General features: G+C 44.4%; 1 protein-coding gene across 2 annotated transcripts in view; it reads left to right on the top strand.

The window, feature by feature from the left end:
- The window catches only part of VAV1 (vav guanine nucleotide exchange factor 1), a 56395-nt gene extending 45088 nt beyond the window's left edge, over positions 1–11307 (top strand). The window contains exons 23-27 of one of the 2 annotated variants that reach the window (XM_081230966.1): positions 3476–3592; positions 5067–5154; positions 7543–7657; positions 8990–9138; positions 11002–11307. In XM_081230966.1, the coding sequence (XP_081087092.1) occupies positions 3476–3592; positions 5067–5154; positions 7543–7657; positions 8990–9138; positions 11002–11055 (523 nt within the window). In that variant the 3' untranslated portion in view covers positions 11056–11307. Of the gene's footprint in view, positions 1–3475; positions 3593–5066; positions 5155–7542; positions 7658–8986; positions 9139–11001 lie in introns of both variants that reach the window. The other variant, XM_081230965.1, reaches the window with a different exon arrangement.
- Positions 11308–19501: the final 8194 nt, after the last annotated feature.

Below are 19501 nucleotides of genomic sequence, written 5' to 3'. Positions count from 1 at the left end.
ACAAAAAAGCACTTTATTATCTGTTATTATTAGCACTCGCTGTTATGACTGCATTTCATGCATGCTAAAATACGCATTTTTCTCCCCCACGTTTTAACATCTCTGGCATTGGAATGACTCTTACAATTAGTGGTGTCTGAGTCTTCTGCCTAATTTTATGGGTAGTAATTTTTATTTCATAATTGCCCATGAAAGCACAGTGAATTTTACAATCATTGGCACCTTAGATTCGGACATGCTATGGTATTGTTTTTATGACCGTGTGTCAGCACTTCAAGGACACGTTCAATTCTGGTAGTAACACTTTGAAGTACGTGTTATTCTTACTCTCTTTCTGAAAAGGAGGAAACTGAGGCTCAGATAGGACAAGTGATTTGTTCAGTATCACAAAGTGAGGAAGTGAAGGAGGTCGGATTCGAACCCAAGCTTGCCTGACTCCAAAGCCTAACCTTATTACACAAAGAGCATAATAACACACCCGTGTCGTGAATGCCTACCATGTATGAGGTGCACCAACTGCATTATTGCCATTTGTCAAAAATGTCCCTCTGTGATGGGCAGTTTTATCTCCTCTTTTCAGAAAAGGAAATTGGGGCTCAAAGTAGCAAACTCAGTTCCCGAGGTCACAGAGCAACTAGGTGGCAGAGCCAGGAGTTAAACCGTGGTCACCTGAGGCTGTGCTCACCCTGCCCCTGCCCTGCCAGATGTTGTCACCAGGTCACCAGGGCCGGAACTGGATTGAGGAGAGTGAGACCCCGACTTTGGGTGCAACATTTAAGGGGGTGCCAAAAAACTCAGGCATCGAGATCCATACTATTTTAATGAAATATTTTAAAAAATCGAAAGCAAGGCAAAAAAATCTGTGATGAGCAAAATACCAGAACTGTAAATAAAGACACAGGATATGATAGGGCTGGGAGTAGGGAAAGGTGAATTGTGGTGAATCTGGCAACTGCAGAGTCAGATCTTGTCCTTATTTAAAATTTTGACATTTTGCTCATCACAGATTTTTTTTGAATTTATTTTAAAAATTGAGGTGAAATTTACATGACATAAAATTAACCAAAGTGGCATTTATGTTAATATTTACGTTTATATTACATATTCACATTTATAGATCATATAATTATGTATTATATAAAATTAATACATATTATGTTATATATTTATATTTATAGCATATATTTGTATTCATATTTATATATTATCTATATTACATATTATGTATAATTAACATACGTTATTATGTTATATTCACACTTATATAGTCCTATTCACATTTACATGTTATCTGTAATTATATAGTATATAATTAATATATATTGTTACATATTTACATTTATAGCATAAACATATTTGTATTTATATATAATAAATAATTCATATTTTATATGATAAATGTATTGTCTATAGTTTGTATATATTTTTTATGTTATATATTTAAATTTATGGCACAATTGTATTCATATTCCTGCATATATTATCTATAATTATATAGTATATGATTAATATATATATATGTTATGTATTTACATTTACAGCATAAACACATTCATATTCATATTTATATATTATTTATAATTGTGTTATCTATAGTTATATTTTTATGCTTATATTTAAATTTATGCCATAAATATATTCATGCCCACATTGATATATCATATATAATTATATATTATCTATAATTAATATATGTTATTTATGTTATATATTTACATTTACAGCATAAAATATTCATAATCACATCTTTATTTATTTTTCACATCTATTGGGCTGGCCAAAAAATTCTTTCAGGTTTTTCCGTATAGACCCAAATGAACTTTTTGGCCAGCCCAGTATATTTAATGGCATTTAGTACATTCACAATGGTGTGCAAGCAGCACCTCTATCTAGCTCCAAAACATTTTCATCAGCCTCCCAAAAAGAAACCCCATCACCTTAACAATCACCCCCATCCCCTTCCCCCAGCCCTTGACAATCACTAGTGTACTTTCTGTCTCTATGGATTTGTCTGTTCTGGATGTTTCATATACATGGAATCATACAGTACATGCCCTTATGTAACTGGCTTCTCTCAGCATCATGTTTCCAAGGTTCAGCCACATTGTAGAATATATCAGTACTTCATTCCTTTTATGGATGTTTTTGCACTTTAAAAATACTGCATTAAAATACTACTTATTTTACTTGTTATTATTTATCTTGATGCCTGAGTTTTTGGCTTGCCCTTTAAACTTTGTACCTGAGGCTGTGTCTCACTCTTCTCACCCTATTTCCGTCCTGGTGACCACAGAGATGGACAGACAGTGGACACTCAGTAAATACCTGTCCAGGCATGCCAAATTCCAAGTAAAAGAAAGAAAACCCAACAACTGTTTTTCTATACTCACAGTCTCAACAGTTCTAAAACCAAATGTGTGGGATTTTCTTCCTACATCAAACGATTCTCCAATTCTCCAGACACCAGCTTGGGTGTCCTACAATTCAATTCAATTCTGACACTGTTTGTCTGGAGTTAGCATCAGATCCCACAGATTAAGGGTTCAGTCCCACGAGACAATCCCCCACTTCAGATGACAATCACAAGCTCAGGCCACCTCTACTTCTGACCCATCGGCTATAAATGGGGGGTTCCCACAACCCCCACCTTGGGTTTGGTAATTTGCTAACACAAACTCACAGAACTTGGAGAAACAGTTTCCATACTAGAGTACCAGTTTATTATAAAAGGATTCAACTCAGGAACAGTCAGATCAGGAACAGTCAGATGGAAGAGATGCACAGGGCAAGGTATGGGGAAAGGGGGCGGAGCTTCCACGCCCTCTCTGGGCTTGCACCCTCCCGGTACCTCCCTGTGTTCACCAACCTGGAGTCTCTCCAAAACCATTTGGTGGGGGTTTGGTTGAGGCATCATTACGTAGGCAAGATTGGTTAAATCATTGGCCATTAGTGATGAACTCAACCTCCAGCCCCTCTTCTCTCCCCATATGTAGGGTGGGGTGAGGCTGAAAGTTCCAACCCTCTAACCACGTGGTTGTTTCTTCTGGCCATCAGCCCCCATCCTGAGGCTATCCAAGAGCCCCCAGTCATCTCATTAGCATACAAAAAGACACTTATCACTTCGGAGATTCTAAAGGTTTTAGGAGTTATGTGCCAGGAAAGGGTGGGGGGCACAGAAACCAAATATATACTTCTTATTGTGTCACACTGAGACACAGTCACACCCAAAGGACTGAGTTGTCTCCTACAATCCAGGGGTGAAACCTTGGGTGTGACTTACAGATATGTAATGGCCACTGCCCACTTCGGGACTCTGGCCACTGCCTCCCCCAAGGTTTACCTTGGTGTCTAAGGGCGCTGCTAGACCCAGGCTGTCATTAACTTAAAAAGAAATCACAGGGGTTGGGGGGAAAAGCAGCCTCAATAGGGCAACATAGGGGCTGTGTGGACCTTTCTCCTTGGTGTATCTTGACAGGTACGCGGGCCCCATGGAGAGAGCCGCGGCAGAAAGCATCCTCACCAACCGCTCGGACGGGACGTTTTTGGTGCGACAGAGAGTGAAAGATGCTGCAGAATTTGCCATCAGCATTAAGTAATTCCTCCTTTCCCAACCTATCTCCCCTTGTGACCTGGGCACTGCAGGTGCTTAGGAAGAAGGAAATGTACAGTCACGCTGGTTATCTTTTATTGAGCTCCTGCAGGGTCCTAGGTGTTTTTAATCTTTCTTATTTCTTTTACTTGACTGGCAACCCACAGGAAAGAGATGCGCTTCTTAAGCGAGGCTCCAGGAGGCATTTAGCATACTCTAGGAAGAGGCAGAAATGCAATCTGGACCCAAGTCTTGCAGACCCTGACTTTCCTGCCTTACTGTTTCTTGGGTGCAGCTTCTTGCTTGTGGTGACTTGTTTCCTTGTTGGTTTTGTCACTGGGTCTTGTGATTTTAAGTGGGGCTTTCCCTGTGGGTATCTTTGCTGCCTGGGTCCCCAGAGGTTTTGCATTTGCTTCTGTTGGGAATCACCAACAAGTTAATTTCTTTTTCAGGTTAAAATATGTCTGGTTAATTCCTTAGTTTCCCAGACTACACAGGTGGTTTAAGTATAAATGCTAAACCCATAAGAGGGTAGGACTGAGGTTATGAATTCTCAAGGGTGACTTTTCTGTTTTGGGTCTGAGACAAACAAGCTTTCACATGGCCCCTGCTGTGCTCATAGGTGGGTTTTTCTAGACCACCTCTTTTCCTGAGGATGTAGCTTTTTGACAGTCCACCCTTATGGGGTGTGGGTGGGTCTCAGTGTCAACTCTCTACCCAACAGGGACCCAGTAACTCATCTCATGTTTCTATGTGATTAAGACATATGCTCCTCGGGAATTTCCTGGCTGTCCAGTGGTTAGGACTCTGTGCTTCTCCTGCTGGGGGCCCGGGGTTCGATCCCTGGTTGGGGAACTAAGATTCCCCAAGCTGCGTAGCGTGGCAAAAAAAAAAAAAAAGAGTAAAAAGACATATACTTTTAAGTTTCATCCTCATTTTTGGCCTCTGGGGATTTCCCTTACTTTTTTGAGAGCTCAGCATTTTTTTCACGGCATTTCTAGGGGTTTTTTGAGTAGGAGATTTTTTTGGTTATCCAGTTCTTCATATTGGCAGAACCACTTCTGCCAATTCATGCCTCTTCCGTACTAGTCTGTGGTCCTCCATATTGCTGGAAATGGACCCCTTCTCGCACATCCTTTAGATTCTATGGTCATTCACTTTAGTGGAAGTGGCGATTTCATCCTATCTACTCTACAACAGTGCTTTCCTTATAAGGTATTTTTGACTTCTCAGCAACCCCGTGGGTCAAGGAAGATGATTTCTGTTCTATGGAGGAAGAAATTAAGGTTTAGAGCAGCAAAGGCTCCAGGGAAGGGATCCTGTTGGGCTCCAGTGGTCGCCCCCTCCCTGAAGTAGCCAAGAACGCTTCTTCCATGGTTGGGGGTGTGTAGCATGGGGCTGAGACTCGACAGGGGATGGGCCTGAATTTCCAGACTCAGGACCCAGTGACCATCTCGCTCTCTTTCCCTGCTTCCAGGTATAATGTTGAGGTCAAGCATATTAAAATCATGACAGCAGAAGGACTGTACCGGATTACAGAGAAGAAGGCTTTCCGGGGGCTTATGGTAAGGGCCAATGTATCCCTAAACCCAGCCTTCCAGAATCTAGGTAGGACCCTCTCTGAAGCTCCACCTTGGGACCCCCTTTCCTACATTCAGAACAGCCCCTCCAAGAGGCACTATGGAGCAACTGGCTTTAAACTCATTTTCCTAATCATCAACACTGAGAATAATAATAACAACAAAAACAACAGTAGCGGGCTTCCCTGGCTGCGCAGTGGTTGAGAGTCCGCCTGCCGATGCAGGGGACACGGGTTCGTGCCCCGGTCCAGGAAGATCCCACATGCCGCGGAGCGGCTGGGCCCGTGAGCCATGGCCGCTGAGCCTGCGCGTCCGGAGCCTGTGCTCTGCAACGGGAGAGGCCACAACAGTGAGAGGCCCGCGTACCGCAAAAAAAAAAAAAAAAAAGAAACAACAGTAGCATCAGTGAACCTTTACAAAGCACTTACTGAGTGCCAAACATATTATAGACAGGACTGCACTTCATCCCCTCAACTCACTCTCTGAGTTCCCATTTCACACATGGGGAAAACTGAGATTTAGTCCTCATCTGGTATCACAGAATAGCAGAGCCCCTATTTTTGTCAGACGTCAAGATTTAGCTCTGCCTAATCTGCTTCATGACCATTTCACAGAGAATCCAAATGCCTCTCAAGTGTTTTTGCTTCTATTTGGTGCCCTATAATTTTGGGCTGTCTTTTAGACATCTTAAGCCCATTGGTTTAAGGCACATGGATCCTACCCATGGTCTGTGGATGCTTGAGGATCCTTTGAATCCTCTGAAAGAAAAATCCAGAAATTTCCATATATCTGCATTTTTTTTGGAGGAAGGTATCTCAAATTTCATTTGAGCCTCAAATGGATCTTTGACTGCCCAAAAGGTTAGGGACTGTTCACTCATTCCACAAATCTATTTTGCCCCCAAACATTTTACTCTGAAAATTTTGGCTCCCCCCATTTTTTTTTTTTTTTTTTTTGTGGTACACGGGCCTCTCACTGTTGTGGCCTCTTCCGTTACGGAGCACAGGCTCCGGACACGCAGGCTCAGCGGCCATGGCTCACGGGCCCAGCCACTCCACGGCATGTGGGATCTTCCCGGACCGGGGCACGAACCCGTGTCCCCTGCATCGGCAGGCGGACTCTCAACCACTGCGCCACCAGGGAAGACCATCCCCCCATTTTTTATTTCTGAAAAATTACTGAAATATTGCTGGAATAGTGTCATGAATATTTGTGGACCTTTCACCTGGATTTACTGATTGTTAATATTCTTCCTCTTTTGCTTTTTCTCTCTCCCTCTCTCTCTCTGCACACACACTCACACATTTATTCTGCACTATTTAGGAGTAATTTGCAGGCATCATGATCTTCCCTATTAAGTACTTTAGCGTGACTGTCAAAGAGCCAGGACATTCTCTTGCCTCACTACTGTGTCATTATCACAGTCAGGAAGTTGAACATTGATACAAAATTATTATTATAATACACAGCCCACTTCCAAGCTCCCTGATTGCCTGAATTATGTCTTTTATGACCTTTTCCCCCAGGATATAATGAGGGGAATCACACATTCCTTTCATCTCCTTAGTGTCTCTTTTAATTTGCCATAGTTCCCCAGTCTTTTATTTATTTCTTTGGTCTTTCATGACTTTGGAACTTTTGAAGTCTAGAACTCCAAAACATAAGACATTTTGTTTTGCAGAATGTTAATGTTGACTTGATGGTTTCCCCACTGTTAGAATCAGGTTGAGCCGTTTGTGGAAGAAATATTCATAAACACAACACATCTGGGACTTGAATTCAGATCAATTTATTATAGAGGCCAGCTCTTAGCTGCTACACTCTATTGCCTGTCCTGGGACTGAATTCTGGATCTGCCCTTTTCCAGCTGTGGGACCCTCCATGAGCCTTCTCTGTGACTCAGTTTCTCCATTTATAAAATAGGGGTCTCATCAATGTTTTCACCTCCCATGATTATTAGGAGATTTTGATGATGTGTGGTTGCACACTGACCAGCACACAGTAGGTACTTAGTAAACAGCATTTGTTATTATTACAATTATTTGTAAAAAGAGTGCTCTTGACACCCAGGGAGGGTTGGTTTTGGTGAGCTGGTCATCAGGCAAGTTGATTATTTGGTAAATGTATCATGAAATGAACTGGCTGTTAGGAGAACTGTCTTGAGACAATGTGATTTCTTCACCATAAAATGGTCCTGGCTGACCAGGAAGAGAGTGAGCTCTCCATCGTGGGGAGCATTCAAGGCATCTTTTGCCAGGGAGGCCAGAAGGAGGACCTGTTTCACATGAGGAGTTGGATGTGGCTCCTTCCAGCTGTGTCCCCATCGTGGGCTGGCCCTCTGGGAGAGCATCTGTCCTGCTGTATTCTTTGCAGGAGCTGGTAGAATTCTACCAACAGAATTCTCTGAAGGATTGCTTCAAGTCACTGGACACCATCCTGCAGTTCCCATTCAAGGAGCCTGAGAGGAGAACCATCAGCAAACCACCAGGTAGGCTGTCTCCAGCTGGGGGCCTGCTGTGCCAGCTCCTTCCCACTGTGGAGGGAAAGTGTGGGGATGCCGTGGACATTCCTTCCTGTGGGGATAGAAAAGTCCTATCTGTGAAACAGCTTGAGCTAATTCCCACCTCCAGTTTGTCCCTTTGCTCTTGAGAGATTTGCATATCCATTTACTTGGATGAAAGGGTTTACTTTCATATTTTGGAAGATGAGGACACTGGGAACCAGAAGGGTCCTCACCTACACATTTTAAGCCTTTATTTTTGTATCAATATCAGGCATGAATTAGTATCAATAACCTTCTCCCACAGAAAGGCAAGACCTTTAGTACACTCTTTCTTTCCTTTTCCTTTGTATCTCTTAACTCACCTGGTTTGTTGAAGTTATTTGGAATGTAGGCTACGGTTTGCTATGAATGAAAACAATCATACCTTATATTTTAGGAATTTTTTCTTCACCATTGCATTTCACTTTGCAAATTCAATATCAAGAATTATTTAGACTGTCTATATTTCTTGTTTTCTGTGTTTTCCTTTATTTTTAAAATTTCTTTAAAATTCTGATTCAAATTTTATTTTTCTGGAGTGCATTTTGGAGTATGTTTTTCAGAAAAGTCACCTGGGTGGTGGAGTTTCTGAATTCTTACATACATGTCCAAAATATTTTTAAAGAGGGATTTTAAAATTAATTATTGTTAAAATGTTTACCAATAAAATAACAATTCACCACTTAAAAAGTTATATTTTTGAAAAAGCAACACCAGCATAACATTAGGACACTGAGACCAAAATTATCCCTATTCTCATCACCCAATCAAATAAATGTTTTCTATCTGTCTGCAAGTTACTTATTCATCCTGGTGAATATTTGGATGTTCAATCTTAGCATATTTGCAGAAATACTACAAATTACTTTTATAGTCTACAATATCACTTAATATTGTACTTTGGAAAGTTTTTCCCTTTCTTATCTTTCTCCCTCTCTTTTTCAACCCTTGGACTTCTTTAGTATAATTAATATTATCTAGAATGAGAACTTCCACATCTTTCTTCTGTTTCTTTCACTATGAATATATACGTAACATTTAAAAGATCATAACTGTATTATTTTCTAAGTTTGGATGCTGGTTGGGCTAGAAGGATGATTCTGGGAAGACAACTGTGTACTCTCAGAACACAGGCCACCCAACACTCAGTGGAAAGAAGCATTGAGGGGCCCTTCTTCATCCTGGTCTATTGGAGCATTGTCCTCCCACTGCCCCCAGACGATGGGTGTGTGTCTGCTCCAGGGCCCTTTCCCACTTCTGCTCTCTCCCACACAGCAGGGAGCACCAAGTATTTTGGCACAGCCAAAGCCCGCTATGACTTCTGCGCCCGGGACCGATCAGAGCTGTCCCTCAAAGAGGGTGACATCATCAAGATCCTTAACAAGAAGGGGCAGCAGGGCTGGTGGCGAGGGGAGATCTATGGCCGGGTGAGTTGGGGCGGAGTGTGGCAGCGCCAGGGAAAGGGCGTGGGGCGAGCTGGCTCTAGTGAAGCTCTACTGGATGATGGAGTGGAGTGAGTGGGCAGGGGCTCGTGTGAAGGGCTTCCCTGGTAGGAAGGGATGAAGGGACAGAGATTTTATTTATGCACCTTGCATTTATTTATTGAGCACCTACTATGTGTCGGGCATTTAGCTGGGTGCCAAGGAGACAAAAATGAGCACAGTACAATCACTGCCCTCCTGAAGCTCATAGTTTGGTGAGAAGCACAGACCTGTAACCATGCAGTTACAACAGTGAGTGGTTGAGATTGAGATGGGGAATCATAAGGCACCTTGGGAGCCCCCAAGGAACCCCCAGCTCATCCTGGGAGCAGGTCAGGACGCCTTCTGAGAGACCAAGCTGATCACTGAGGGATGAGTTAAGTCAGCCAGGTCATGGGTGGTGGGAGGTGTGGGAAAGTATTCCAGAAGAACCAGCACGTGCAAAGGCCCTGGGGTGAGAGAGTCATTGGCATGTTTGGGGAACACGAAGGGAGGGGTTTTTCTATCTTGTTCACTGCAGTATCACCAGTGCCTGGAACAGTGATTGTCACATAGTATGTCAGTTAATATTTATTGAATGCATGAAAAGGCAGAACTGAGACCAACCGCTTTTGCCTTTTGTGATCTTTTGTCTGCCTGAATTTGGACTTCTAGGAGGGAACTTAAATTTTCTCAAAAAAGTTTCTGTCTGGTTCTTATTTTTGTCTCACAAGGCAGAGCGTATTCTTTATTTCATCTGCTGATGAATTCCTAGCCTCTAGAATACTGCCTTGCTTGTATTGGTTTCTCAAAAAATATTTGTTGAATGAAGAGAAAGACACTGGTTAGAAGCTTCAGTTCTACCAGAGGGAAACGTGAAAAGTGACCTAGATAATTGCTTAGGTGAACAATTTTAGGAACCTTGGAGGGTAAATTTAGTGTGTGGTAGAGAACAGTTAGGGCTTGAGGGGGGATTTTGGGATGTTTAGGAAGGTTTAGGCTGTAAAGAATTCATCCATCCATCCATTCATCCATCCTTCCATTCATCCTTTATTTCATCAATCCATCCTTTATTCCATCCATCCTTTATTCCATCCATCCACCCACCCATCCATCCATCATCTCATCCATCCATCTATCCATCTATCCATCCATCCATCCATCATTCCATCCATCCATCCATCCATCCATCCATCCATCCATCCATCCATCGTTCCATCCATCCATCATTTCATCCATCTTTTTTTTTAACATCTTTATTGGAGTATAATTGCTTTACAGTAGTGTGTTAGTTTCTGCTTTATAACAAAGTGAATCAGCTACACATGTACATATATCCCCATATCTCCTCCCTCTTGTGTCATCCATCCATATTTTCAACAAATATTTATTAAGTATCTACTGTGTGCCAGGAACTATTCTAGGCTTTTGGAACTCAGTGATGAATAAGACAGACAAAAATCTCTGGCCTGTTGTAGTGAAGGGAGGGGGAACAGACAAGAAGCCCATAAATAAGTAACATATAATCAATTAGATGGTGAAAAGTGTTATGGAAAAGCAGGAAGTGGGGATAAGGACTGTTGGGGTGGATGGGGTTTACAATTTTAAATAGGATGGTTAGGAAGCCCTTGCTGATAAGGTGACATGTAAGTAAAGGACTGTAGGAGGTGGGAGTGGTCAGCCGAGGGTGTATCTAGGGGAGGTACTTTCTGGGGTAGAAGGTATGACAGGTGCAAAGGCCCTGTGGTAGGAGGGAACCTTCCTGGTGTGTTGAGGAACAGTGGGAGAACGTGCAGAGGCTGCCTTGACCACTTCCCTGTCTCTTTCCAGGTTGGCTGGTTCCCCTCCAACTATGTGGAAGAGGATTATTCTGAGTACTGCTGAGCTTTGGCACATTGGCAGAGAGATGAGAAACTCTAGGCTCTGAGCCTGGGATGAGCAGGCAGCGGGCCTTGGGGCTGTGATACATCCTGGCGGGCTGAGAGTCCGGGATGGACTGTGGAGGGCTAGCGTCCAGCTGGCAGGACTCCTGGGATGATGCCCTGCCATGGTTAATTTATAATACACTGATTTCCTCCTGGGTCCCCTTGAGAAAGCAGGGCTCAATCAACTGCTTTTAATAAAATGATGAATGGATGGACTTGTGTCAGACCTGGGAAGGGAAAGATGGGAAAGGGCATTGGGACACAGACCAAAGCCCCCTCACTAATTCCTGCTTTCCAGCTCTATCACTTTTCTCTGCCATTTAAAAGAAAACCTGGATCTTCCCTGGTGGAGCAGTGGTTGAGAGTCTGCCTGCCGATGAGGGGACACAAGTTCGTGCCCCGGTCCGGGAAGATCCCACATGCCACGGAGCGGCTGGGCCCGTGAGCCATGGCCGCTGAGCCTGCGCGTCCGGAGCCTGTGCTCCTCAACGGGAGAGGCCACAACAGTGAGAGGCCCGCGTAACGCAAAAAAAAAAAAAAAAAAGAGAGAGAGAAAAAAAAAGAAAACCTGAAATATGAAATGGGACCCCCACGTGGCAGGAAAGAATTTTACGCTCACAGATTCCAGATCACAAAAATGTAACTATCAGTTTTTTTCTGTAATAGGACAAGATTACTCTTTGGAGCCTCTCCAGTTCTGCTAAGTGGTAAAAACTTCATCTCGGTTGAATCTGGGTCTGCTGAGTCAATTCTCTCCAAGGTCATGTTTCAATTCCAGGGGCTTTGGAACTAGAGTGTTGGAAAGACTGCTGGTTCTTGGTGGTTATCTTCCATCACTGCCTCCTGCTGAGAGGTAATTGCTTCTGTTTCATCTTTGGTGCCTCTGCATTTTCCACATCCCTCTTGGCTCATGCAACGCATCTGGCTGTTTCCCCTTAAGTGCTGAGTGGAATGACTCTACATCCTGGTTTCCCCGGGACAGTCCTGACTATTGCCCTAGTGTAGTTATTAACCACGATCCTTTTCATTCTCCAAAGTGTCCTGGTTTGGATGATAAAAATTATACAGTCACCGTCTTAGGTTGAGCTGCTCCAGAAGCAGAGCCTGAGACAAGGATTTGGGGGTTCAAAATCTATCTGGGAGGTGATCCAAGGAAGCAGCTGGGATGGAGCAGGGAAGAGAGATGGGAAGGGGAGGGAGACACAGGGAGCATGGATGAGGTGACAGCTTTGGGCAATGGGGTCTCCTCTTCATTCAGGACCCCTGGAAGTCAGTATAGAACAAGCCTTGGAGTTGAGAGGCAAGGGAGCTGGGGTATTTATCCACCAACTTCCATTTGTCATTGCTTGAGAGCTGCTTGTATATAGGCAGTACATTTTCTGGTGGCCAGAGAACCACAGGCATATTTGGAGCCACTGACCTGTAGGGACCTTGTCAGTACTGGGGCGCTATGGGTGGGATGCTGACGGGGTCTTCACAGTCCTTTGCAGCCATCCCTACTCAATGGATGCTGCCATATGCAGGGTGTGGGGAAACTCCGTAGAGCCTGCTCTATCCTGGGGTCCAGGGGGCTCCAGGGAAACTTTAGTCCTCATCTGGTATCACAGAATAGCAGAGCCCTTATTTTTGTCAGACTTCAAGACTTAGCTCTGCTTAATCTGATTAATGACCATTCCATAGAGAATCCAAATGCCTTTCCAGTGTTTTTGCTTCTGTTTGGTGCCCTGTAATTTTGGGCTGTCTTTTAGACATCTTGCACCCATTGGTCTAAGGCACATAGATCCTACCAGTGGTCTGTGGATCCCTGAGGAGCTTTGAATCCTCTGAAAGAAAATCCAGAATTTGCATATATCTGCATTTTTTTGGGAGGACGATGTCTCAAATTTCACTTGATCCTGAAGCTGTTTAGACTGGGGTTGGGCTAATAGGATACAGGGATGCATCCCTGGACCTGTCTCTGAGTTTAACTATCTTTCCCACCCAACTCCTCCCGTCCACACTGGGAAACCATGATCTATTTTGTTGCAGGAAAAGTTGACTCAGCCTGAATGCTTTTCTGCATCTATAGCCAGACTTTCTTTTTACTTAATAGAATTTATTATTTTTTAAAATTGTGGCAGAACACACATAACATCAAATTTACCATCCTAACCTGTTTTACCTGTACAGTTCAGTAATGGGATGAATATTATGCTGTTGTGCAATGAATCTCCAGAAATTGTCATCTTGCAAAAGGGAAACCGTCCCCACTGAGCGATGAGTTCCCTTTCCCTCCCCCACTGTCCCCTGGCAACTACTTTGGCCAGACTTTTATCTAGAGCTCTTGAGGGCTTAGATGGCGGGGGCTCAAAAGCCAAGAATCAGCATCTTTAGGCTTTTGAAGTTCGAAAGCCAGGAAGGTGCTTCTTTGGTAAATCTCCTGCAGGAATAACTCTTAGGAGAAAAAAAATGATGGTGGCCAAGGCTGAGGAGGGGCCATGGGCAATATATTAATTTGATGGAAAATAGGTAATACTTGTGAATATTACTCCACCCCCCTCATGATGGAGGCAGCCCCCATGTTGAACACTCAACGTTGCCTGGTACCACGATAGTAAGCTCTTCACAGACGTTGTCTAATATAATCTCACAACCAGCTTCGTGGGCAGTTGAGCATCTTGGCCAAGGTTCCAGGAGGATTCTAAGGTCAGCTCTGCCCTTACAAAGTTGGCTGTCACATGTTGGAAAAGTGACTTCACCTTTCTGAACCAGAGAAAGATAAATCACCTGTTGGAGAGCATAGTTAGTTTGTGTCTAAGTGTAAAGCCGCCTTCTTCACCTTCTTAACCATTGTTCCAGTAGCTGGTGGGGACCTAATCATTTCCTAGTTCTCTCCCCAACCCCAGGTAAGTCAGTGCCCAGACAGCACCTGTGCATACCTGGCCAGGTGCAGGATCCAGACTCCAGAGTCTGGTGTGATGTGTGCTCCGTGTTTGAAGGGCTGTGAAACTGGAAAGAGGGTATTGGAGAGGGAATGGAGTTCCAAGGGTCAGGGATTATGGGGAGGGGCTTCTGCCCTGCCCCCCAACTTCCTCCTGAGCCACGCCATGAATTTACCTAATGTGGCTACCTGGGTTGTCTAATTCAATGGTGTCAATGAGGTTGAGGTCATGGACTTATTCTTGGAGGTCTTGAATCACTGTCCTCCAGCCCGAGGCTGAACTTTGAACTTGAGTTCTAACCCTGGTCTTGGGGGTCTTCGGTTGGGTCTTTAAGCCCCAGCACAACACGACCTGTATCAGTCACCTTGGGCTGAGTATTGCTGCTGTAACAAATGACTCCCCATCTCAACATCTCACAAACAACTCCTTCACGCATTGGCCTCAACTCTGCTGAAGAAGAAGTTTCTGGAAGGAGAAGGTGCTGCAGGAATCACACTGTTGGAGACCTCCAGCCTTGGGATGTGTCAGGCTTGTGGCAGAAGGAAAAGAGAGATGGCAGGACCACTCAGTGGTTCCTAATGTTTCTTCTTGGGGATGACAAGAAGACATTTCATTGGCCAGAGCAAGTTGTATGGCCCAGAGTAACATCAGCAGGGCAGGAAGGTTTACTCCTCTTCCAGGGAGAGGCAGTGAATACTTGGAACAAAACCAGAACCTGCCAGAGAGCCCGTTCTAACATTCATTCATTCATTCATTCATTTACTCACTTTATTTATTTATTTGGATGTGTTGGGTCTCAGTTGCGGCACATGAGATCTTTGTTGCGGCATGAAGGATCTTTTGTTGTGGCATGCAGGATCTTTTGTTGTGGCGCGTGAACTTCTCTCTAGTAGTGGTGCGCGGCTTAGTTGCTCCTTGGCATGTGGAATCTTAGTTCCCCAACTAAGGATCAAACTCACATCCCCTGCATTGGAAGGGGTATTCTTAACCACTGGACCACCAGGGAAGTCCCCTCACTTTTGTGACAAGGAGTTAGTGACACTGGCAGTTATGGGTTGACTGTGTCCCCACAAATTTGTATGTTGAAGTCCTAACCTTCCCAGGACCTCAGAATGTGACTGTATTTGGAGATGGGTTCTTTAAAGAGGTAATTGAGTTAAAATGAGGTCAAGGTCATTAGGATGGACCCTAATCAAATGTGACTGCTGTCCTTCTAAGAATTGGGATGCACCATCAACAGATGAATGGATAAAGAAGATGTGTGTGTGTGTGTGTATCACACACACACACAGTGGAATACTACTCAGCCATAAAAAATAAAATAAAGCCATTTGCAGCAACATGGATGGACCTAGAGATTATCATACTAAGTGAAGTAAGTCAGAAAAAGGCATATACTGTATGATATCACTTATATGTGGAATCTAAAAAATTATACAGATGAATTTATTCACAAAACAGAAACAGACTCACAGACATAGAAGACAAACTTATGGTTGCCAAAGGGGAAAGCATGGGGGGCAGGGATGATTTGGGAGTATGGGATTAACAGATACAAACTACTTTATATAAAATAGATAATCAGGGCCTCCCTGGTGGCGCAGTGGTTGAGAGTCCGCCTGCCGATGCAGGGGATACGGGTTCGTGCCCCGGTCTGGGAGGATCCCATATGCCGCGGAGCGGCTGGGCCCGTGAGCCATGGCCGTTGGGCGTGCGCGTCCGGAGCCTGTGCTCCGCAACGGGAGAGGCCACAACAGTGAGAGGCCCGCATACCGCAAAAAGAAAAAAAAAAAAAAGATAATCAATGAAGTCCTACTGTATAGCACAGGGAACTACATTCAATATCCTGTAATAAACCATAATGGAAAAATATATATATATGTATAACTGAATCACTTTGCTGTACATCTGAAACTAACACAGCTATACTTTAATTAAAAGAAAGAAAAATGGGAGGAATTTTGGGGAATGTGCAAATGAGCATTAACTCTGCTTAGAGGGGGAGGGAGAGAGTGAGGGTCTGGAGAAGTGGTCGGACCTGCTTTCTTACATGCCCCCAGAGGGACCAGGCAGACCTCTGCTGGAGGAGGCCACCTCTTGCTGGCTGGTGGAGATGAGGAGGGGCCTCAGGTGTGCCCTGGAGTGGCCTGCTGATGGTTGGAGACTTTGGTTCCAGGGGACAGCTGTCACCCGAATGTACTGGCAGAGAGAAGTTCAAAAGAACACAAGGCAACCCCGTGATGCCCTAACTCGGAAGTTCTCTGGTGCTGGCTGTCAGTTACATCCGGCTGTCACACGCATGCACGCGCGCACACACACACACACACACACTGTATTAGCTTGCTCAGTCTGCTGTAACAAAGTACCACAAACTGAGTGGCTTAATTAAACAATAGAAATATATTGTCTCACAGTTCTGGAGACTAGAAGTCCAAGATCAATGTGTTTTCAGTGGGGCTGTGCTCCCTCTGAAGACGCCAGAAAGAAATCTATTTCAGGCATCTCTGTCTCTTACCTCCTGGGAGTTTTCTTGGCCTGTGGTAGCAAAACTCCAGTGTTTACATGGTGTCCTCCCTGTGTGCATTTGTCTGTGCCCAAATTTCTTCCTCCTAGGGAATTCCCTGGCAGTCCACTGGTTAGGACTCCATGCTTTCAGGGCCGAGGGCTGCGAAGCCACAACAAAACAAAATTTTCCCTCCTATAAGGACACCAGTCATACTGGATGAAGGGTCCACTTTACTCCAGCATGGCCTTAAATTAACTCATCACATCTGCCAAGACCCTATTTCTAAATAAGGTCACATTCTGAGGTTCTGGGGGTTAGGACTCCAACATGTGAATTTGGGTTTTTTTTTTGGGGGAATGCAATTTAACCCATAACACACATGATGGATACAAAGCCCCTTGTGAAGATACACCCACATAACAGGCCAAGCATATGCACAGGCTGTCATGAAGAAACACAGCCCCCAAAATACACACAGATGGGCAAATCCAGCAAATAGAAACTGGCAAGCAGACTCACAGGTGGTCATAGATAGACAGACAGACAGACAAAAAGGATCTACCCACATCCACAACAGCAAGCAGATGGCTCCAGAGATGCACAGACACAGAAATACTCCCCCGCACTGCGACAGGCCAACAGACCCCAGACCCAAATACTCCCCTCCCCAAACACCAAAACTGACTGAAATATGAACAGAAACACATACACAGATGTAAAAATACTGACACCTCCTTTCAACCTGCAATTCACAGGTGCACGTATAAAGCTATAGATACTGAGACATATATCTACTCAGCCAGGCACAGAAACACACCCCAAACACATAACAAACAGTACCTGAAATAGGAAGACAGACTGACAGATACACACCCTCAAACATATTCACTCATACACCCTGCCCTGGGACCTTACTAACTCTAATGAAGGCATCCACAGGTGAAATCGGACAGATACCCATTGGATCAAACATTTATAAACATCACAAAGACACACACACACACACACACACACACACACACGCACACACACACGAGGGCATTACAAAGGCAGATAGCAACAAAGTTAGGCCAAGCTTGCCCCCTGGTGGACACTAGCAGTAGTGCCCCAACCTCTTTGGCTGATACCTAGATCCCTGCTTAGGGAAGGGAGGAGAGACCAGAGAAAGGTAGGGGTGTGTGTGTGTGTGTGTGTGTGTGTGTGTGTGCGCGCGCGTGTGTGCGCGTGTGTGTGTGTGGTGTGTGCTTGTTCACAAACCTGTCTATATGGGCCTAGGTTTGGGCACCAGAAAGGGCCCCTGATGCTTTTGGCTTTGCAGCATCATCACACTGCCCGGGGATACCCACCCCGCCTCGATTCATTCATCCAAAAGCACAGGGAAGGGATCCATAGAGGTCTCATTTCAGAGTCTTGTTGGATACAAACACTCGCAGCCTCATGTGGGCAGGATGGGGCAAGAGGGAGAAACACAGAGTCGGAGGAGCCTAGAGGGATGAGTTTCTTGGAAGGAGAGGTTGGATCTGGGTCTTTGAAGGATAAGCATGTGTTTATACTGTTGAGAAGGCACCTACTGTAGGTAGAGTGGGCTCTACCCAGAGCCTTTTACTGTGGTCCAAAGGCTCTTCCTCTTTAAACCCTTCCAGGGTTCAGTTTGGGCTGTTGAGTTAGTACCCTGCATCTCCTGGAATATAAAGTTAAGCCAAAGAAATGACTCTCTAATGGTGGAATGCCAATGAAATCGGGAACAGGGCAAATTTTCTTTCTTTCTTTTAAAACCCAGTTTATTGAGGTATTATTGACATGAAAAATTATACACGAGTGTATACATCACGATGAGTTTGGGGATACATATCCACCTGCGAAACCGTCACCACTACCAATGCCATCAACATATCCATCACCTCCCAAAGTTTACTCCTGTGGTGGATTTTCATGTTGGGGCCCCGTTACATTTCATGGGAACTGTTGACGAAATCCTATCCTTGGGGAACCAGCACGCTGTTTGAGACGGGGCAGGAGGGGCTCAGGTCCCGTGAAATCTTTCCCCACTGTGTCCTCACTTCACCAGTTTGAAGCTGTGTACTGCCCCCTTGTTGCTTTCTCCGACTTTAAGCTTTCTGCTTAGACTGTTCCCCGACCAGGCTGGAAGAGCAGGCTCCAGGCCAGGCTTACAAGTTTGAGCTTTAAACTACAGGAGGTAGGGAGCCATGGAGTAAGGGGATTTAATCAGTGGATGTTGGCATGGCATTTTACACCTGCTATGGCTGATTTAAAGTCATTTAAAGTATCATCACTTTCTTTGTCTCCAGTAATATCTCCCCAATTTCCAATCAATTCTGCAAAAGCACAACCAATATCATATAGTCCAGGCACCAGGCTGAACCCTTAGGATGACCCACAGGGCCCTATATAATTTGCATCTCCCTTCTTTCCCTGGACGCACTGACCTCTGGAAGCAGGAAGGGGCAGGAGAAAAAGCTGAGCAAAGATACGGCCTCATCTTGAGTCTACTTAGAGATTAGCTTCATGGAGAAAAAGGATGTAGAGTAGCAGGGTACAGAGTACCTTGATGGTGGTGGGTGGTTATTATTGATCAGGCAGCCATGGAAGCCATCTCTGACATTTGAACTGAGACCCTGAGTGAATGGAGAGAGTGCACCATGGAAAAGCGGGAAGGAAAAACTTGTGCCTCAAGCAGAGGAAATGGCAAGTGAAAAGGCTCTGAGGAGGCTATTGAGTCAGTACCCTGTATTTTCTGGAAGAGAAATGCTTTCAGCCAAAGGAATGACTCTCTAATAGTGGAATTTCAGGCAATGAAGTCAGACATGGGACAGATTTTCTTCTTCTTTTTCTTCTCCTTCTTTTTTTTTAAACCACTTTATGGAGGTATGAGGAATGAGCTTGGTGAAATCAAGAACTAGTAGTAAGGCCAAAGTGGCCTGAAATAGAGAAAAGAGAGAAGTAAGAGGTTGACAGGG

The sequence above is a fragment of the Mesoplodon bidens genome (genome assembly GCF_964165515.1).
Source record: "Mesoplodon bidens genome assembly, chromosome: 4".
Classification (NCBI taxonomy): Eukaryota; Metazoa; Chordata; class Mammalia; order Artiodactyla; family Ziphiidae; genus Mesoplodon; species Mesoplodon bidens.
This window is presented reverse-complemented; position numbering and strand designations above follow the sequence as displayed.